Source organism: Epinephelus fuscoguttatus, linkage group LG14 (genome assembly GCF_011397635.1).
Source record: "Epinephelus fuscoguttatus linkage group LG14, E.fuscoguttatus.final_Chr_v1".
In the NCBI taxonomy this organism is placed as follows: domain Eukaryota; kingdom Metazoa; phylum Chordata; class Actinopteri; order Perciformes; family Serranidae; genus Epinephelus; species Epinephelus fuscoguttatus.
The window spans coordinates 19,343,704-19,359,501 of record NC_064765.1 but is presented as its reverse complement, the minus strand read 5'-3'; the positions used below and the strand labels follow the sequence as shown (position 1 = coordinate 19,359,501).

Here is a 15,798-nt window from a genome sequence, read left to right as displayed (position 1 = left end):
AATTCTACTGCAGAGACTGGATCACTTAATTGGCTTAAAAGGTTCAGCACTAAGCTGGTTTAAATCTTATTTATCTGATCGTTTTCAATTTGTTGACGTTCGCAATGAACCATCCTTACGTACTAAAGTTTGTTTTGGAGTTCCGCAAGGTTCTGTGCTCGGACCAATCCTGTTTACTCTATATATGCTTCCTTTAGGTAACATCATTAGAAATCACTCTATAAATTTCCATTGTTATGCGGATGATACTCAGTTGTATTTATCAATGAAGCCAGAAGAAAGCAATCAATTAACTAAAATTCATAATTGCCTTAAAGACATAAAAACTTGGATGAGCACCAATTTCCTGATGTTAAATTCAGACAAAACTGAAGTTATTGTTCTTGGCCCCAAACAACTCAGAGACTCTTTATCTGATGACATAGTTTCTCTAGATGGCATTGCTCTGGCCCCTGCCACTACCGTAAGAAACCTCGGAGTAACATTTGATCAAGATTTTTCTTTTAATTCTCATTTAAAACAAACCTCACGGACTGCATTTTTTCATCTGCGTAATATTGCGAAAATTAGGCCTATCCTGACCCGAAAAGATGCAGAAAAATTGGTCCACGCTTTTGTTACCTCAAGGCTGGATTATTGTAACTCTCTATAATCAGGTAGCTCTAGTAAGTCCTTAAAAACTCTCCAGCTAATTCAGAATGCAGCAGCACGTGTACTAACAGGAACAAAGAAACGCGATCATATCTCTCCTGTTTTAGCTTCTCTGCACTGGCTCCCTGTAAAATCCAGAATTGAATTTAAAATCCTACTGTTAACTTATAAAGCTCTAAATGGTCAAGCTCCGTCATATCTTAGAGAGCTCATAGTGCCATATTATCCCACCAGAACACTGCGCTCTGAGAACGCAGGGTTACTCGTGGTCCCTAAAGTCTCCAAAAGTAGATCAGGAGCCAGAGCCTTTAGCTATCAGGCTCCTCTCCTGTGGAATCATCTTCCTGTTACAGTCCGGGAGGCAGACACCGTCTCCACATTTAAGACTAGACTTAAGACTTTCCTCTTTGATAAAGCTTATAGTTAGGGCTGGCTCAGGCTTGTCCTGTACCAGCCCTTAGTTAGGCTGACTTAGGCCTAGTCTGCCGGAGGACCCCTCTATAATACACCGGGTCCCTTCTCTCCTTCTCTCTCTCTCTCTCTCTCTCTCTCGTATCCTATTACTGCATCTAGCTAACCCGGCCATTCTGGATGTCACTAACTCGGCTTCTTCTCCGGAGCCTTTGTGCTCCACTGTCTCTCAGATTAACTCATATCACAGCGGTGCCTGGACAGCGTGACGTGTGTGGTTGTGCTGCTGCCGTGGTCCCGCCAGATGCCTCCTGCTGCTGCTGCCATCATTAGTCATTAGTCATACTTCTTCTGTTATTATACACATATGATTATTGTCACACATGTATACTGCCAGGTATTAATACATACTTTCAACATATTGTACTGCAGTAACCAGAACTATAACTATAATATTATTACTTTCATTAATGTTGTTGTAAGCTACTGTCATTACCTGCATCTCTCTCTCTCTCTCTCTCTCTCTCTCTGTGTCATATGGATTACTGTTAATTTATCATGTTGATCTGTTCTGTATGACATCTATTGCACGTCTGTCCGTCCTGGAAGAGGGATCCCTCCTCAGTTGCTCTTCCTGAGGTTTCTACTGTTTTTTTTTCCCCGTTAAAGGGTTTTTTTTGGGGAGTTTTTCCTTATCCGCTGTGAGGGTCTTAAGGACAGAGGGATGTCGTATGCTGTAAAGCCCTGTGAGGCAAATTGTGATTTGTGATATTGGGCTTTATAAATAAAATTGATTGATTGATTGATTGATTGATTGACACGTGTAAAAGGATTAACTTCAGTATGAAAGTGGTAAATATGTATTGGATATTACTAACATTGTTGACTGTAACGTGAATGTATTTTTTCATGTGTATCTGAAAGAACCGAAGTGTTATGAATGTCTGAGCCCAAAGACTGCAAGGCAGTGAGATAATGAACAGATAGAAAGCTGCCTGGTGGCGATATCATGCCCTCGCTCGTTTAATAGGAACACATGGAAACAAGCCAAAGTATTTATGCACCTGAATGTGCCAAGGTATTTTTTGACTTTCATTTGACACCACCTATTAAGATTTAAAAATGAGCAGCGTGATTGCTCATCAAATCTATTTTTTGTAGAGAATTATTGCTGTTTGAGTATGTTTAAGTTACAGAAACAAATTTATTGTGACAGCAGATACATATGATCTGTAAATAAGAGTTTTTGTTTGTTCTCATGACCGTGCACGAGCCTCTCCCCATCTTCACTAGTCGACATGTTAATCTCTACAGAAAAAACGCAGAGAGCTGATACAATTACTTTTGTTTTTCTTACAACATCTGATTGCATATTTTGTTTACTCCAAAGTCACCTTTATGAAGCACTTTTGTCAACTTGTTAGAAAAAAATTAAAGTGGAAATATATTCTGTTTTTATATGTGAAGAAATAAAGTGCATCCTTACAGTAATAAATACAAACGAGTCTCGAATTTTATGTACAGTTGTAAAAGGTTTCTCTCCATTACTCATTTAATCTTTTCCATTTACACCTGGTACGTACATGTGTCCCGGGTGATCGGGTCATAAGTGGACTCAGAAGTAGTCTTGGGTGGTTTGTGGCAACATTTTTTTCAATAGTGTGAACGCTATGTGTCCCGGGCCACATTAAACGACTGCTTACTCAGCTGACGTCCTTGTTTATCTGACGTCCCACCGGATACTATGCTGACGGACCATCTCTGGAGCCGGAGCAAGAGAGACAGGGAGGCAAGAAGGGGCTGTTGATATGCTGCCTGCAGCCCTGCAATTAGATAAATGGTAAATGGTCCTGCATCTAAAGTGGGCTGGACCTAATCAGAGGTTGTTATTTTAAGCCTGAAATGTATATGGATTAATCAGAAGAGGCAATATTTAAGACGTGAGAAAAGGATTTACAGAACAGCCTCAGAATTGAGCTTCAGATTGTTTTTTATCACAAGTAATAGATGAAACATAGCTCCCCAGATGAGGATGTTCCTTTATCACAAGTACAGATGATGACTGCTTGTCTCAATCCTAAAAACAGCAACACATTTGGTGTTTGCAAACGGAAATGATTCATATGTTTATTTGCATATAGAGCGCGGAACTGAGATCTGATCACAAGTGGTCACTCGAGACACATGTGGTGTGAACAAACAGACATAGCTGTCATCTTGTGATCGGATCACCCAAGACGCATGATAATACCAGCTCTAACAGATTATTGGTTGAAAAATAGCCATGTTTTTAAATTATTGGTTTAAAATAATATTAGTTTTTTGAATGTTTGAAATTACAATTTACAAAAAAAGTCCCTGTTATTTTTATAAAACTTACTCAAGATACCAGACTTTAAGTAAAGTTTATGTGCTGACACTTAGATAAAAAAAATGGTCCCTTTACTATTGCTTGGATAGCTCAGCAACACGTAGCTACACACCAGCACCAGCACCAGCACACCAACAGCAGCTGAGAGGAAGGGGCACATTTAAGCTTTCAATTTTAAAATGCAGATAAAAATGGAATGCTTTACATCATGAAGGCAGTTTGATTTGGAGGTCCACATTCTTCTTTTTCTTTTCAAAACTTAAAATCATTAACAATCAAATATTTTCACTGGACTTGTGGCTGCAGTCAAAATCGTAGTTTCCCATTTTGATTCTGTAAAATCAGCTCCACAGGGGCCACTTTTCAAGCCAGAGGTGTTAATGTGGGGTGATATGTTTATAGCAGTTCACATCTGTTGCAGCACCACAGTGAGCTCAACTGTATCAACGTGTGAAAAAGTAGAAACAAGTGATTCTTAAGTTTTACTACAATCGACTGCAGCTGTCGAACAGATGCACGATGCTGGCTTTTATAGTTAAGACTTATTACAAAAGGACCAGTGTTATTTATTTATATAATTTATTCTGCAGAGCAGACGACACACACAGCAGGAGAAGCTTTGTGTTTACTCTTGTTGCTGTGGCATGTATCCAGGTCAGATACTGTACATGTGATCTTCACGTTTGCTTTCATACTGAGCTGGCAACAGTCTGTGCAGGTCTCTTGGCTTCATGCTGAGAAAGCATGTCAGATCATGTCTATTAAAGTGTTCATTTTACATCCACGGCGCCATCACAGAGGTTTCCTTCTGTACCTGCTGAGGAAACAAAAACACAGCATGAGCACTTACACGGATCGTCTTTGTTATTAAATCGGTGTTTCATTATATACTGTATATACTCATCTCTTACATGTACAGATTATAGCCCAAATACATCCAAACAACATACATACACTGAACTATCTTAATGATAGCCCTCAAAAACTGCATTTTATCCCTGAAGTATCACAAAAGCACAGAGAAAATCAAATATTAAAGATCACATTTCAGTCTATGGAATTAAAAACTCTTAAAGTTTCCTATGAGCTTGTTATTTCCTCCTCATTTATACAACAGTAAGACACCTTAAACATATATATAAAAAAAATCCATCTAACTATTCTGGCAAAAATATGCAGAAAACTTAACTTTTTTCCCCCATACTTTAAAAGATGATATCACTACAGCCAATCTTGGTTCTGTAGTCGTCTAAGAACTACAGATGGCTTTCCACTTACAAAACCCTGAAATGTTAAATTGAGATATGACAACATAACACCTTGTAAAAGATAATCATGGGCACACTTTAAAGAGTCCAGTAGCAGTGATTAAATGCAGTAAGTTCCATTCACTAAAATGGAGTTTAATGAGTTAAGCATGATACAGCACCCACACTATCTACTTTTACTTATCTATCATTCATCAGACATGATCATACCCGTCTGAAAACACGCCTTCGGAGCTGCCATATTCAGTCTGATTTAATCATGGCACACATATGGTGACTTGCACTGATGATGATTTTATACCTAATATTTATAATTACGATTTTTTTTTGTCCAGTCAATTAACTTTTATTGTATATTACTGAATTGTGTGGGCGGCACGGTGGTGTGGTGGTTAGCACTCTCGCCTCACAGCAAGAGGGTTGCCGGTTTGATCCCGGGCGTGGGAGCCCTTCTGTGCGGAGTTTGCATGTTCTCCCCGTGTCAGCGTGGGTTCTCTCCGGGCACTCTGGCTTCCTCCCACAGTCCAAAGACATGCAGATTGGGGACTAGGTTAATTGATAACTCTAAATTGTCCGTAGGTGTGAATGTGAGCGTGAATGGTTGTTTGTCTCTATGTGTCAGCCCTGCGATAGTCTGGCGACCTGTCCTCTCGCCCGATGTCAGCTGGGATAGGCTCCAGCCCCCCCGCCACCCTCAAGAGGATGAAGCGGTTAGAAGATGAATGAATGAATGAATGAATTGTGTGATTTTATGATCTATGGATAAATTGCTACTTGTTTTTTAACTGTGTCTTGTAAGGTGTCCTTGAGTGCTGGGAAAGGCACCTCTAAGTAAAATGGATATTACTATTATTATTATTATACGGTCATAGGTTTCACTTGTTCATTAATACCAGGTGTAATAATGGCCTTTACACATATGACACAGATAATACATTTTAAAAATGTGTCCAAAATTATCCAGAGTCACAAAACCAAGCATCTGTTTACCTTGTTTAGCTCAGGGAAAAGCTCTTGAATGGCGATGTCCAACAGCACATACGTCAGCTGAGGAAAGCAAAAAGCAGAGAGAGGAGAAAACGTTTTAATAGCAGCGATCTTTAAATTCAAACAGCAAACACATTTCGCCAAGACTCCAGTCTTCTAGGGCATGCAAATCTCCAAGCACAACCACTATGTCTGGTTATTCTTCTAAAACAATTACCATAATGTCAAACCAAAGGAGTGGATATGGAGTCATCATATTTCTCCAATTAGCTGTTCTATTATCAGTGAACTTGAGTTCTATCGACTGGATTTTAAGATGTATGGCATTTATACTGCCAAAGCCAAATGCCCTATCCTGCAAAGTTAACAAAAGTCAAAAATAATTTGTGTTTTCGCCCTGTGGTTCGGATCTACTCGAAAATTAAACTGAGCCAGTAGTTTTTCTGTAATCCTGCTCAAAAAACAGAAAAACAAAAAGTCTGAAAACATAACCTCCTTGGCGATGGCAGCAATACATAAATGCTGAGCTGAAGGAAAGTTTGACACTGCAAAGAACCTGCACAAAACACTCAAAAGATTTTAGATTGTGGTTATTATGTTATGGTGCTTACCAACACCCAGGTCCTGACAAGATAGAGTACGTTTTCCAGCAGTGAATGTGTTTGACATTACGCACGCGTGTGTGTGTGTGACTGTGCGTGTGGGGACCTGTTTGTTGAGCACTGGCTGTTGCAGTCCATCAAAAAGGAGACGTACGCCCTCATATTTGGCTTCTTCTCCGATACATTTCCCTAGAAAATCTAAGGAAAGGCAGTTCATGAAATGTCAGCAGTCTGTTGATCTACAAATTATGAAACACCAACTAAATGAACTGAATGAATACCTGGAATGTAGGCCATCATCTCCTCAAACGTCTTCTTCGCTCTCCTCTGCTTGTCTTGAGCCGAACGGGGCACGCTGCTCTCACAGAAAACTGTGTCTAGAAGGGCAAAGATCATTTCACCTCATTAAATTAAAACGTTTAAAGGAATAGCTCCACATTCTGGGAGCCTCCTTTATTTCCCCTACATACCTCTGAGCAGGGTGATGAGCGAGACGAGTCGGTGCTCCTGAACCACCTGGTTCAGTTTGCATCGCAGGTAGTAATCTGTGTAGGCTTCCAGCGTGTTCTTGAACAGGATCCTGCCACCCATCAGCAGGTGGTGAAGCCAGTCGGGGATGTGGAAGACAACTCGGCCTGACAACCATGAGGAGGACGAGAGAAAGAGGAAGAAAGAGAGTGTGTGGGTGAGTAATGGACTCGGTGTCAGTGGTTCAGCGATGTACTTGTCATGGTGGTGATTCATGAGGGAACACCAAACCCCTACTGTCAGTACATCTCTGCAGCAGTGCCTTGTTACTGTCTTTTTAAATATCTTTTATATTCTGTATTTTATTTACTTATTTTTTCCTTGTGTTAGAAGTTATTATTACGAGATTGAAACAGTCTGGAGACTATAAATTAACTGAAATTTTACAACAATAAAACCGCACCTTTCAAACATAATCCCAGTGCAGATGTCCCATAAAGTCAAAGAGGTTTGCTTTAGTTGCAGCTAGCTATTGTTACATAACACTGTGTGTGTGACATCTGCTTTTGTTTTTGCTGTAATGGTGTCTATCAGATATATATATTGCCGTACTAAATATGTTCAAACTGCTCATTAACGATTAGTATGGAGTCCCTACAGTCCTGGAAGGTGATTTTTTTTTTTTATCTTGTGCCCACAGGATATTTTATTATAAATTCATGTATGACTCTTACGACCTCAGATGCACACTGTGACCATTATAATAACAATAAATAATAATAATACACTTTATTTAATGATGCCTTTCATGGTACTCAAGGTCACTTAAGATCAGTAATAAAACATATAATAAGCAACAAAGCACCAGCAATAAAAGATTAATGAAATCAACAATAAAACTTACAATGAGCAACAGAGCAAAGGTCATCCAAAATTTAAAAACATATCTTTTTCTTTTACCTATAGTGCTGTTTATTTGTCTTTTCAGAAATCATGACTCAGTTACTCAAGATAATCCACAGACCTTGTTGTGAGCAGTTTCATATAAGATCTATTTTCTTTCTACTAACCCACACCCACCAACCTAATCATCATGCAGAAGGAAGTGTGCATCTACTTATAAACAAGAGGCTCGTGACAGGGCGAGATGTAAATGTTAATGTCAATTTCCTCGCAGGAGCTGCATTAAGCTGTTGCCTAGCAATGCAATGCCAATGAAATGCTCTATAAATTCATATACATCTATAACAACTTCATATGCACACAGCCCCCATAGTAATAATGAATAAAAATACATTTTATTTAATGTCACCGTTTTATAATAGAATACTCAAAGTCACCTTACATCTCATAAGATCAGTAATAAAACATACAATAAGCAACAAAGCACCAGTAATAAACCCTCAATGAAATCAACAATAAAACTTACACTGAGCAACAGAGCAAAGGTCAACAATAAGTTAAATTCAGTATAAATTAGATGTAGTTGTTGCAGTTAAAGTGAGTGAGCTCAGCTTTGAAAGTGCTGTCTGGAGAAAGACAGCTGGTTGTTGAGTCTCATTCTCAGATAGTCAAACATTAACCGAAGCACCAACCCCAAGCATTATGATTTTCTTACAGCACGTTTTGGATTCTATAATGGTACAGGAGAAGGCCCTAGCACCTACTGTGCTGAGGCTGATGGCTGGTGGTGCTAATAGACCCACTGACCATGACAGCAGGGAACAGGACAGAGTGTAAATCTGAAGGAAGTCTATATAATGGTACAGAGCCCCTCCATTCTAGTAAGGTGATATTTTCTATTTTGTGTGCACACAATGATTAACGGCAGCACGGTGGGGCAGTGGTTAGCATTGTTGCCTCACAGCAAGAGGGCTCCTGGTTCAAACTCAGGGTGGGAGAGCCCTTTTGTGTGGAGTTTGCATGTTCTCCCAGTGTCAGCGTGAGTTTTCTCTGGGTACTCCAGATTCCTCCCACAGTCCAAAGACATGCATTTTAATTAGTGATTCTAAATTGTCCCTAGGTGTGAATGTGTCTGTATGTGTCAGCCCTGTGATAGTCTGGTGACCTGTCCAGGGTGTACCATGATGTATAATATGTATAATAAAACCAATGTGATAAATAACAGGCTGTGATGATCAAACTCTGGGAGAGGAGAATTCACTTACCCACATACATTAGGTAGTCATACAGCCCTTCAACATTGATCATTTCCATGAAGTAGTTCTGATTGTGTCTCTTCTCAGTCATCTCCGATCGGTTGGCGTTGTTTTTGAAGAGCTCATTGAAGAGCTAGGAGAGAGGGATTTACATCAGACTGAGGCCTATTTAAAACAAAAACACCACTCTTCTGTTTCAACAACCTTTTCTAATCTGAGTGACTGACAGAACTCTGCTCAAGTAAATATGCAATTTTGTTCATTTTAATCTGTATGACGGGAGGTAATTGCGTTAATGCCTGCATTCTGAGGCAATGACACATTTGTCCCAGAGCTGTAGTGAAGGGGACATTTATGTTACACCCACCAGAAATTGCGTTCAAAGGGGTCAAGACTTATGAAACATTTTATGATCTCACCGACTCAGCCGCTGGCAAGTTTTCACATTGAACGCTCAAAGCCTCTTCTGGCCAAAAAAGGTGATACTATCACTGCACGTCAGGGCACATAACAATGTTTGCGAACTATTTCGAATAGATGGGTCAAAATTTGGCGACCCAGAAACTGTATGCATTGACATGATTTTTCCCCACACAGTGTAAATAGAACAGAAAACCAAGTGTGTTAAGCTCAAGTGGCAAGATGTCTCAAACAACCACTGGCTGTGATGTTGAAATGTCTCTCTGTACTTCTTTACAGTTGAGTATTTTATTTTAAGAGACAGCTGGATGGCTGGAATGCATTTAATGACAACACAAAAACAACTCCCCACAGATGCAAACCATAACTTGGCTCTGAGAACTATTTCTAAAACATTAAACCTTACAGCTCGGTTGGATTGTGGGTTTTTGGACTAGGAAGTGGTAACCGGCAACACTTCAGTGTAAACAACTACGACACGAAATTTGAGCTTCAGAGAGGACTCCAACTGTACTCATAGGATCACATGCCTTGTCTTGCTCAACTTTGGGAGTTATATAATTTGATTCCCCAACCTTTTTGTCATTTTCCGAGGTGGGGCTCAGGATGGTGAGCTCAGGACGGCTGGGCTTGGGTTTGGGAGATTCACAGGAGTTGAAGAAGGACTGGATGAAGGGCTCCAGATGCTGCCCTTTCTAACAGAGAAGGCACAAGACAGAATATGTTTAAGTGATAATGACTGCATTATTTCTCTTACAGATGTATTTGTGATATCAAAAAGACAAAGACAAAACTGAGAGAAATAAACCAGACCCCCCACACACAGACACAGACACAGACACACATACACACACACACACACACATCACTAAGAAGGCATGTCTTACCTCCTTTATCAGTTTGCTGGGAACCGACTTAATGATTTTCCCTGTGAAACATAAACACTTTATCTCAGTGATGTATGGCTCTGTCACATTTTTGCCTCTGAAACACAAATATCTCTCCACGGCAGGCCAAGGTCAGGCTGTTCAAACATTTTCACAGTGTGTTTGACATGCTCTGCTGTTCAAACATGATCTGTCTTGCTGGTCATTGTCACAGTCATACTGTACCCAGGTTTACGTCGGGTAACATCTTGTCCAGGAACTGGGACTCCATGCTGTGAGGAGACAGGAAGTCAGCGAGGAGCTGACTGTTGCTCAGCTCTGGATGCTGTAGAAGTCTCTGTATAGAAAACAAATGTAAATAGACTTTGTTCATAAATGATTAAAAAAAGGGGGAAAAAACTATTTTAATTTACTTGTTACTTACTTATTTTTTTAAAATTGTTACCAATTATTTAATTTAATTTAATTTAATTTATTTTATCTTATCATCATTGCTGCTATTACTATTGGACTGAGAAGACACTGATACTTTAATTTTCTTTTTTTCCTGGAAAGTTACTTAAATTAACAAGTTTTTTTAAAAAAAAAAAAAAACTAAATATACTCTGTTGTAAGTATTTTTTTTTGTTGTGGAACAACAGAAAACCTGAAATCGTTGCTGTGGCTTTTAAATATATTAGACATTAAAGCAAACTGAGTAAAAACAGAACAGCATATGACTCAGGTTGCCGTGTGGACACATTCAATTACAGATGTTTTATTCCTTTTGGAAAGAAACAGACTAGTTTTTCAACAACCACACATGTGGTTTTGTATGTTTTATAGCCTACTGACAAAACTAAATTATTGCTGATCTTATTCCATGGAACATAACACATTTTTCAATTTATTTCCAACCTTCAAAGTGGGATTTCTGTCCCTTAATTTCAGCAGGCTGTAAAAATCAACATGCAAAAACTTCTGTCTGTCCGTCTCAACAATTATTGGATGTACTGTCATTAAATTTAGACATTCATGTCGCCCCTCAGGATGAGTTGTAATTACTTTGGCAATCTGCTTTTTTTTTTTCTTCATCAAGGGCCACCATGGGGTCAGAACTTTTAATTTGAATTAATACTTTGGTTAATAACTAAATTTCTGCAAACTAATGACATTCCCATTAACCTCAGCTGTACTTTGGGTTTTGTGCTAATCAGCATGCTAATACTAGGGTTGGGAACGATTAACCGATACGACCAGATATCCGGTTTGACAAGCGAGAGATACGGCTGCGTCAGTAGCAGCCTCCTAAATCGATACGAATCAGCCATGAATCCTTAGATGAATCGATTGTAGAGTCATGGATCGGGTATCGTGAGACTAGCAATCGGTTGACTGGCTTTAACAGTTTGCATCTCTAAAACAACGCAAGAGCCGGCGGCATGCTCCGTAACAGGCATTACTGACAACGATAATGGATGTAAACATCTGCGCCAGCTTGACTGGTGGAGCTGAGGAACAGAAGCTAATGCCGGTTGGATAAACCAGGGAGCAGCCAAGCCGCAGTAGAAACTAAAGGCGAATCCTGCCAGTTGTGGGTTGAATGGGGGTCACAGACACAGACAGAAATACGTATTCCTGTCAAATACGGTGGCCATGGTGCTCCGGGGCGCAAGATAATGGCTTACCGGCGACCGAGAAGCCCGGTTCCAGGTCTGAGAAGTCTTCGTCGGTGTCATGACTGCCCAAAAATACCTGAACAGCCAAGCCGTGGCAGCACACAGGTATGTGACGTGTCAGAGGAGCCGTTCACATTTCCACAAACCTCGGGGCACTTTAGGGACTGTTCTTTACTTGTCAGGGGAGGAGGGTGGCTGGTTGATTTTTATTTTATTCATTTATTTTATTTTGATCCCCCCTATGTTAATCACTTATTGATGCTGTTTTTGAAGTATGAATAAGTCAATAAGTAATTTATTCCATTGAAATATCATTGATGTATTATAGAAAAGTGATTTATCTTTTTATAAATGACGAACACAGAGTGTAGCAAATAGAGAAATAGTCTGACATGCTGTCAGTGATAAGCTGCTAGTCATCACAGTCCATGATATCAACTAATAACAGGAGATGTCAGATTCTGCCCCTCCATTGCATGTTATTATTTTATTCTGCTTTATGTTTATATTGTACAGCACTATGATAAACTTTATTCCAGACTCAAGTCCATATAAGATACATACAAAAACACAGACAATGTGTGATTTTGTTGTTGTTTGTCTTTTTATTTTATTTTTGCCAGTGCCATACAGCAACAATGCTTGGGGATGTGGTCTTTTACAAATTTGAAAATACTCTAAAAATGTCACTTTTATAGAATTGGCTTCTTTATTTTATAATATATGATTAATGTCTACATCAACAAATGTTAACCATAGAATCGTATCAAATCATATCGAATCGTAAGGTTCATACACTGTATCGAATCGTATCGAATCGTTCTGTATTAAAAATATATTGTTTTTGAATCGTATCGTACCGTATCTAGATACGTATCGAATCGTCTATCACAGAGACATTCCCAACCCTAGCTAATACATTAAGCTAAGATGCTAAACACAGTAAACATTACCTGCTAAACTGCTAAATCAGACTGTTCGCATTATAATTGATATTGTTAGCATTCTGATGTTAGCATATAGCCTTGTTGTCATATTAACATTATTACCTGTGTTCATGTGTTGTTGTTTTTTTGTTTGTTTTTTATTGACTTTTAAAGCATACAGAGACTCTCTGGGTAATGTGGACTTTAAAATAAACTGAAGTTTGTCTTGTTGTTTGTCATTTATCATCATGTGGTGATGCACCCCTGAGCAGGGACCGTTTAAGAATCTGTCTTGCTGTTGCGCTCAAGGGCGTTCCAGTTCCTACACATCTGGGATTTCTGAGTCTGCCGAAACTTCCATGAAATCATGAGCCATGTTTCAAATGATAAATCTCGGAAGACAAACAATCAAAGGATGTGACTTTGGTCATTTTTCTGCGGTAATGTTCGACAGGCAAGTCTCAAACCTTGTTAGAGGATCCTTGAGTGCACTGCTAAAAAAAGAAAAGGTGGACCTGAAACACAACTGCTGAACTGTGTTTTGAAAACCTTTATCCTGACCTGACATTTGTTCTCCACAATTTAATCATGACCACTTTGAAAGGGTTATTGTCTGAAAGTGGACGCAGTGTGTTCCTGTTGAAAAACTCCAAAACTGAGACCGTTCCAATTTAATCTTGATGGTGCTTCGAGTGCTGCCTGTTACAGCCAGGTGCATTGAGTGGAAAGATTTATCTGAAGCACTGTGTGGGTTTGTGGGTGTGAGTACGTGTATGTGTGCGCTGCTCTGGGCCTGACAAAAAGTGAAAATAAGACAAATTACAGAAGTGAATCCACACTTAACCTTCACTGTTACAGTGTTCTATCAATACAGAAACGACAAAATGTCACTCTGATCAAAGTGCTACTCTCTACATAGACTTTAGTTCATAAGCACATATTCTACTTACATATGCAGAAGACTTAAGACTTGTTTCACATTTGAATTGACCGGAGTTCAGTGTAAGAAATGGCACACGTTCAAATGTGTCTAATACATTGCTTGACAATCATACTTCCATTACACAGAGATTACTGTCACAGCTGTGTGTTTTAATAATCTTCATCTGTCTGCACATTACCAGAGGTTTTTGTGAAATCTGGCTCATCTCCAAATCCATCAACATGTATTGAGTTTATGCGTCTAATAATAATTCAGCAGAAAAGACTGTCTGTCTACACGTATGCAGATATTTTTGAAAATAGTAATTTTTCTTTACACTTTGGCCTCCTGTTTACTCAAACGAAAATATCCTTTTTTAAAAATATATATCTGTACACATGTAGACAGGGCCTTAAGTGTTCTATCTTCTCAGACATCTACCTGAAGGTACTCCTGAAACTCCTCCCGCTTTGATGTGAGGAACTCGTAGTTCTTGGGACCAATGATTCTCTTTGAAGGCAACTGCGCATCTGGAAATGAGCCTACAAAAATATACAAGAAATAAAATAACTGAAAAAAAAACTAAACAAACTTCCTGTTACGTTGACTGGAAAATAACGAGCTGCACAGTTTCCATAACGACTCCAAAATAAGGAAACACGTGACGCCTACGGTTAAGGTTCACTGGAAAGTAATGTTCTGTGAATCCACTGGAATCTGTGAGACTGTTTTGGTGGGCAATTCTTTCCATATGACAATAAATTAAAAAAGGACCATGCACAGGTCCTCTGATGCAAACAAAAACCTTACCATGAAACTCAGTGAGCTTTGATTCAAGGACATAGAACTCCAGATATCTTCTGTACACTGACCAGTGCTCAGTCTCGTGTCCCACTGCAGACAAACACAGACAGGGATGACATACAGGACAATTCATAAGTTAGACAAGCAGAAAGAAGTAACTGTTACTTATATGTGTCACTTTATTAGAGCAGCATGTGACTGTTTTTAGCCCCAGAATCTCACTCAGGAAAAATGTACTTGTGTTGTGTCGTGAAGAGGTTTTGTTTTTTTTTTTAAAGATATTTTTAGGGCATTTTTGCCTTTAATTGATAGGACAGATAAGTGTGAAAGGGGGAGAGAGAGAGAGGGAGAGACATGCAGCAAAGGGCCACAGGCTGGAGTCGAACCCAGGCCGCTGTGGCAACAGCCTTGTACATGGGGTGCATGCTCTATCCACTAAGCCACCGACGCCCCAGTTAAGATGTCTTTGAGTGTTACTTGTTTTCACTGTTTGATTGTGTACAGACTGTGGAAGCAAATTTTGTCTATAGAAGACAGTAAAGAAATATTCTGAATTTGATTCTATGAAGTCTCATTAACCATTTCAAACTTGGAGCGACATTCATTTTCTTGTGCTGCTTTCAGATGCCTTTTTCAAGTATTTTAACCTTTGAACCCTGAGCAGATTATGCCATTTCTTTTTTAAAAAACATGGGGAAAAAAGCAGTGAGCAACTTGGTAAGAAATACCCCCCAAATTGCAAAAAATAATACATTTAGAATTTTTTATTATTTTTTTTTTAAATAGGGAAAAACTACATTTCTAATTATCATTATTTTTATTTTAAAATTATGTTACAGAATTATTATAATTTTTAAGCTCTTTTTTTTCAGGTCATTTCCTTGTTTGTTTTTAGCTTTTTTTTTCCTATTTTATGTTACAAATTTTCTTATTTTTAATTTTTGCTTTTCATTAATTTCCTGCTAATTTTTGCAGTCATTTCTTGATTCATTGTTCATCGCTGCTCGGGTTTTAAAGGGTTTATTGGCAGTAGGATACTCTTGACTGTCAAAGCTCTACATTTTTCCATTGCATTGAGTTATATATTTTTGGAAGCATGTTTATTCCCTATCTTGCTGAGACTTAGATGAGAAGACTGACACCACTCTCATGTCTGTACAGTATAAAGCTCTAGCTAGCAGAGGGTTAGCGTAGCTTAGCATAAAGAGTGGAAACAGAGGGAAACAGCTAGCCTGGCTTGGTCCAAAGAAAACATAATCTTACC

At 38.9% G+C, this 15,798-nt stretch overlaps 1 protein-coding gene across 5 annotated transcripts in view; it reads right to left on the bottom strand.

The window, feature by feature from the left end:
* The window catches only part of LOC125901154 (sorting nexin-14-like), a 28,268-nt gene continuing 12,470 nt past the window's right edge, over positions 1–15,798 (bottom strand). For 4 of the 5 annotated variants that reach the window (XM_049596580.1, XM_049596579.1, XM_049596581.1 and 1 more), the window contains 11 exons: positions 14,541–14,624; positions 14,172–14,272; positions 10,450–10,561; positions 10,225–10,265; positions 9,913–10,032; positions 8,927–9,050; positions 6,761–6,925; positions 6,572–6,667; positions 6,397–6,488; positions 5,692–5,748; positions 1–4,250 (listed from right to left, as the gene is read on the bottom strand). In XM_049596580.1, coding sequence (XP_049452537.1) covers positions 4,209–4,250; positions 5,692–5,748; positions 6,397–6,488; positions 6,572–6,667; positions 6,761–6,925; positions 8,927–9,050; positions 9,913–10,032; positions 10,225–10,265; positions 10,450–10,561; positions 14,172–14,272; positions 14,541–14,624 — 1,034 coding nt within the window. In that variant the 3' untranslated portion in view covers positions 1–4,208. The remainder of the gene's footprint in view (positions 4,251–5,691; positions 5,749–6,396; positions 6,489–6,571; positions 6,668–6,760; positions 6,926–8,926; positions 9,051–9,912; positions 10,033–10,224; positions 10,266–10,449; positions 10,562–14,171; positions 14,273–14,540; positions 14,625–15,798) is intronic. The other variant, XM_049596578.1, reaches the window with a different exon arrangement.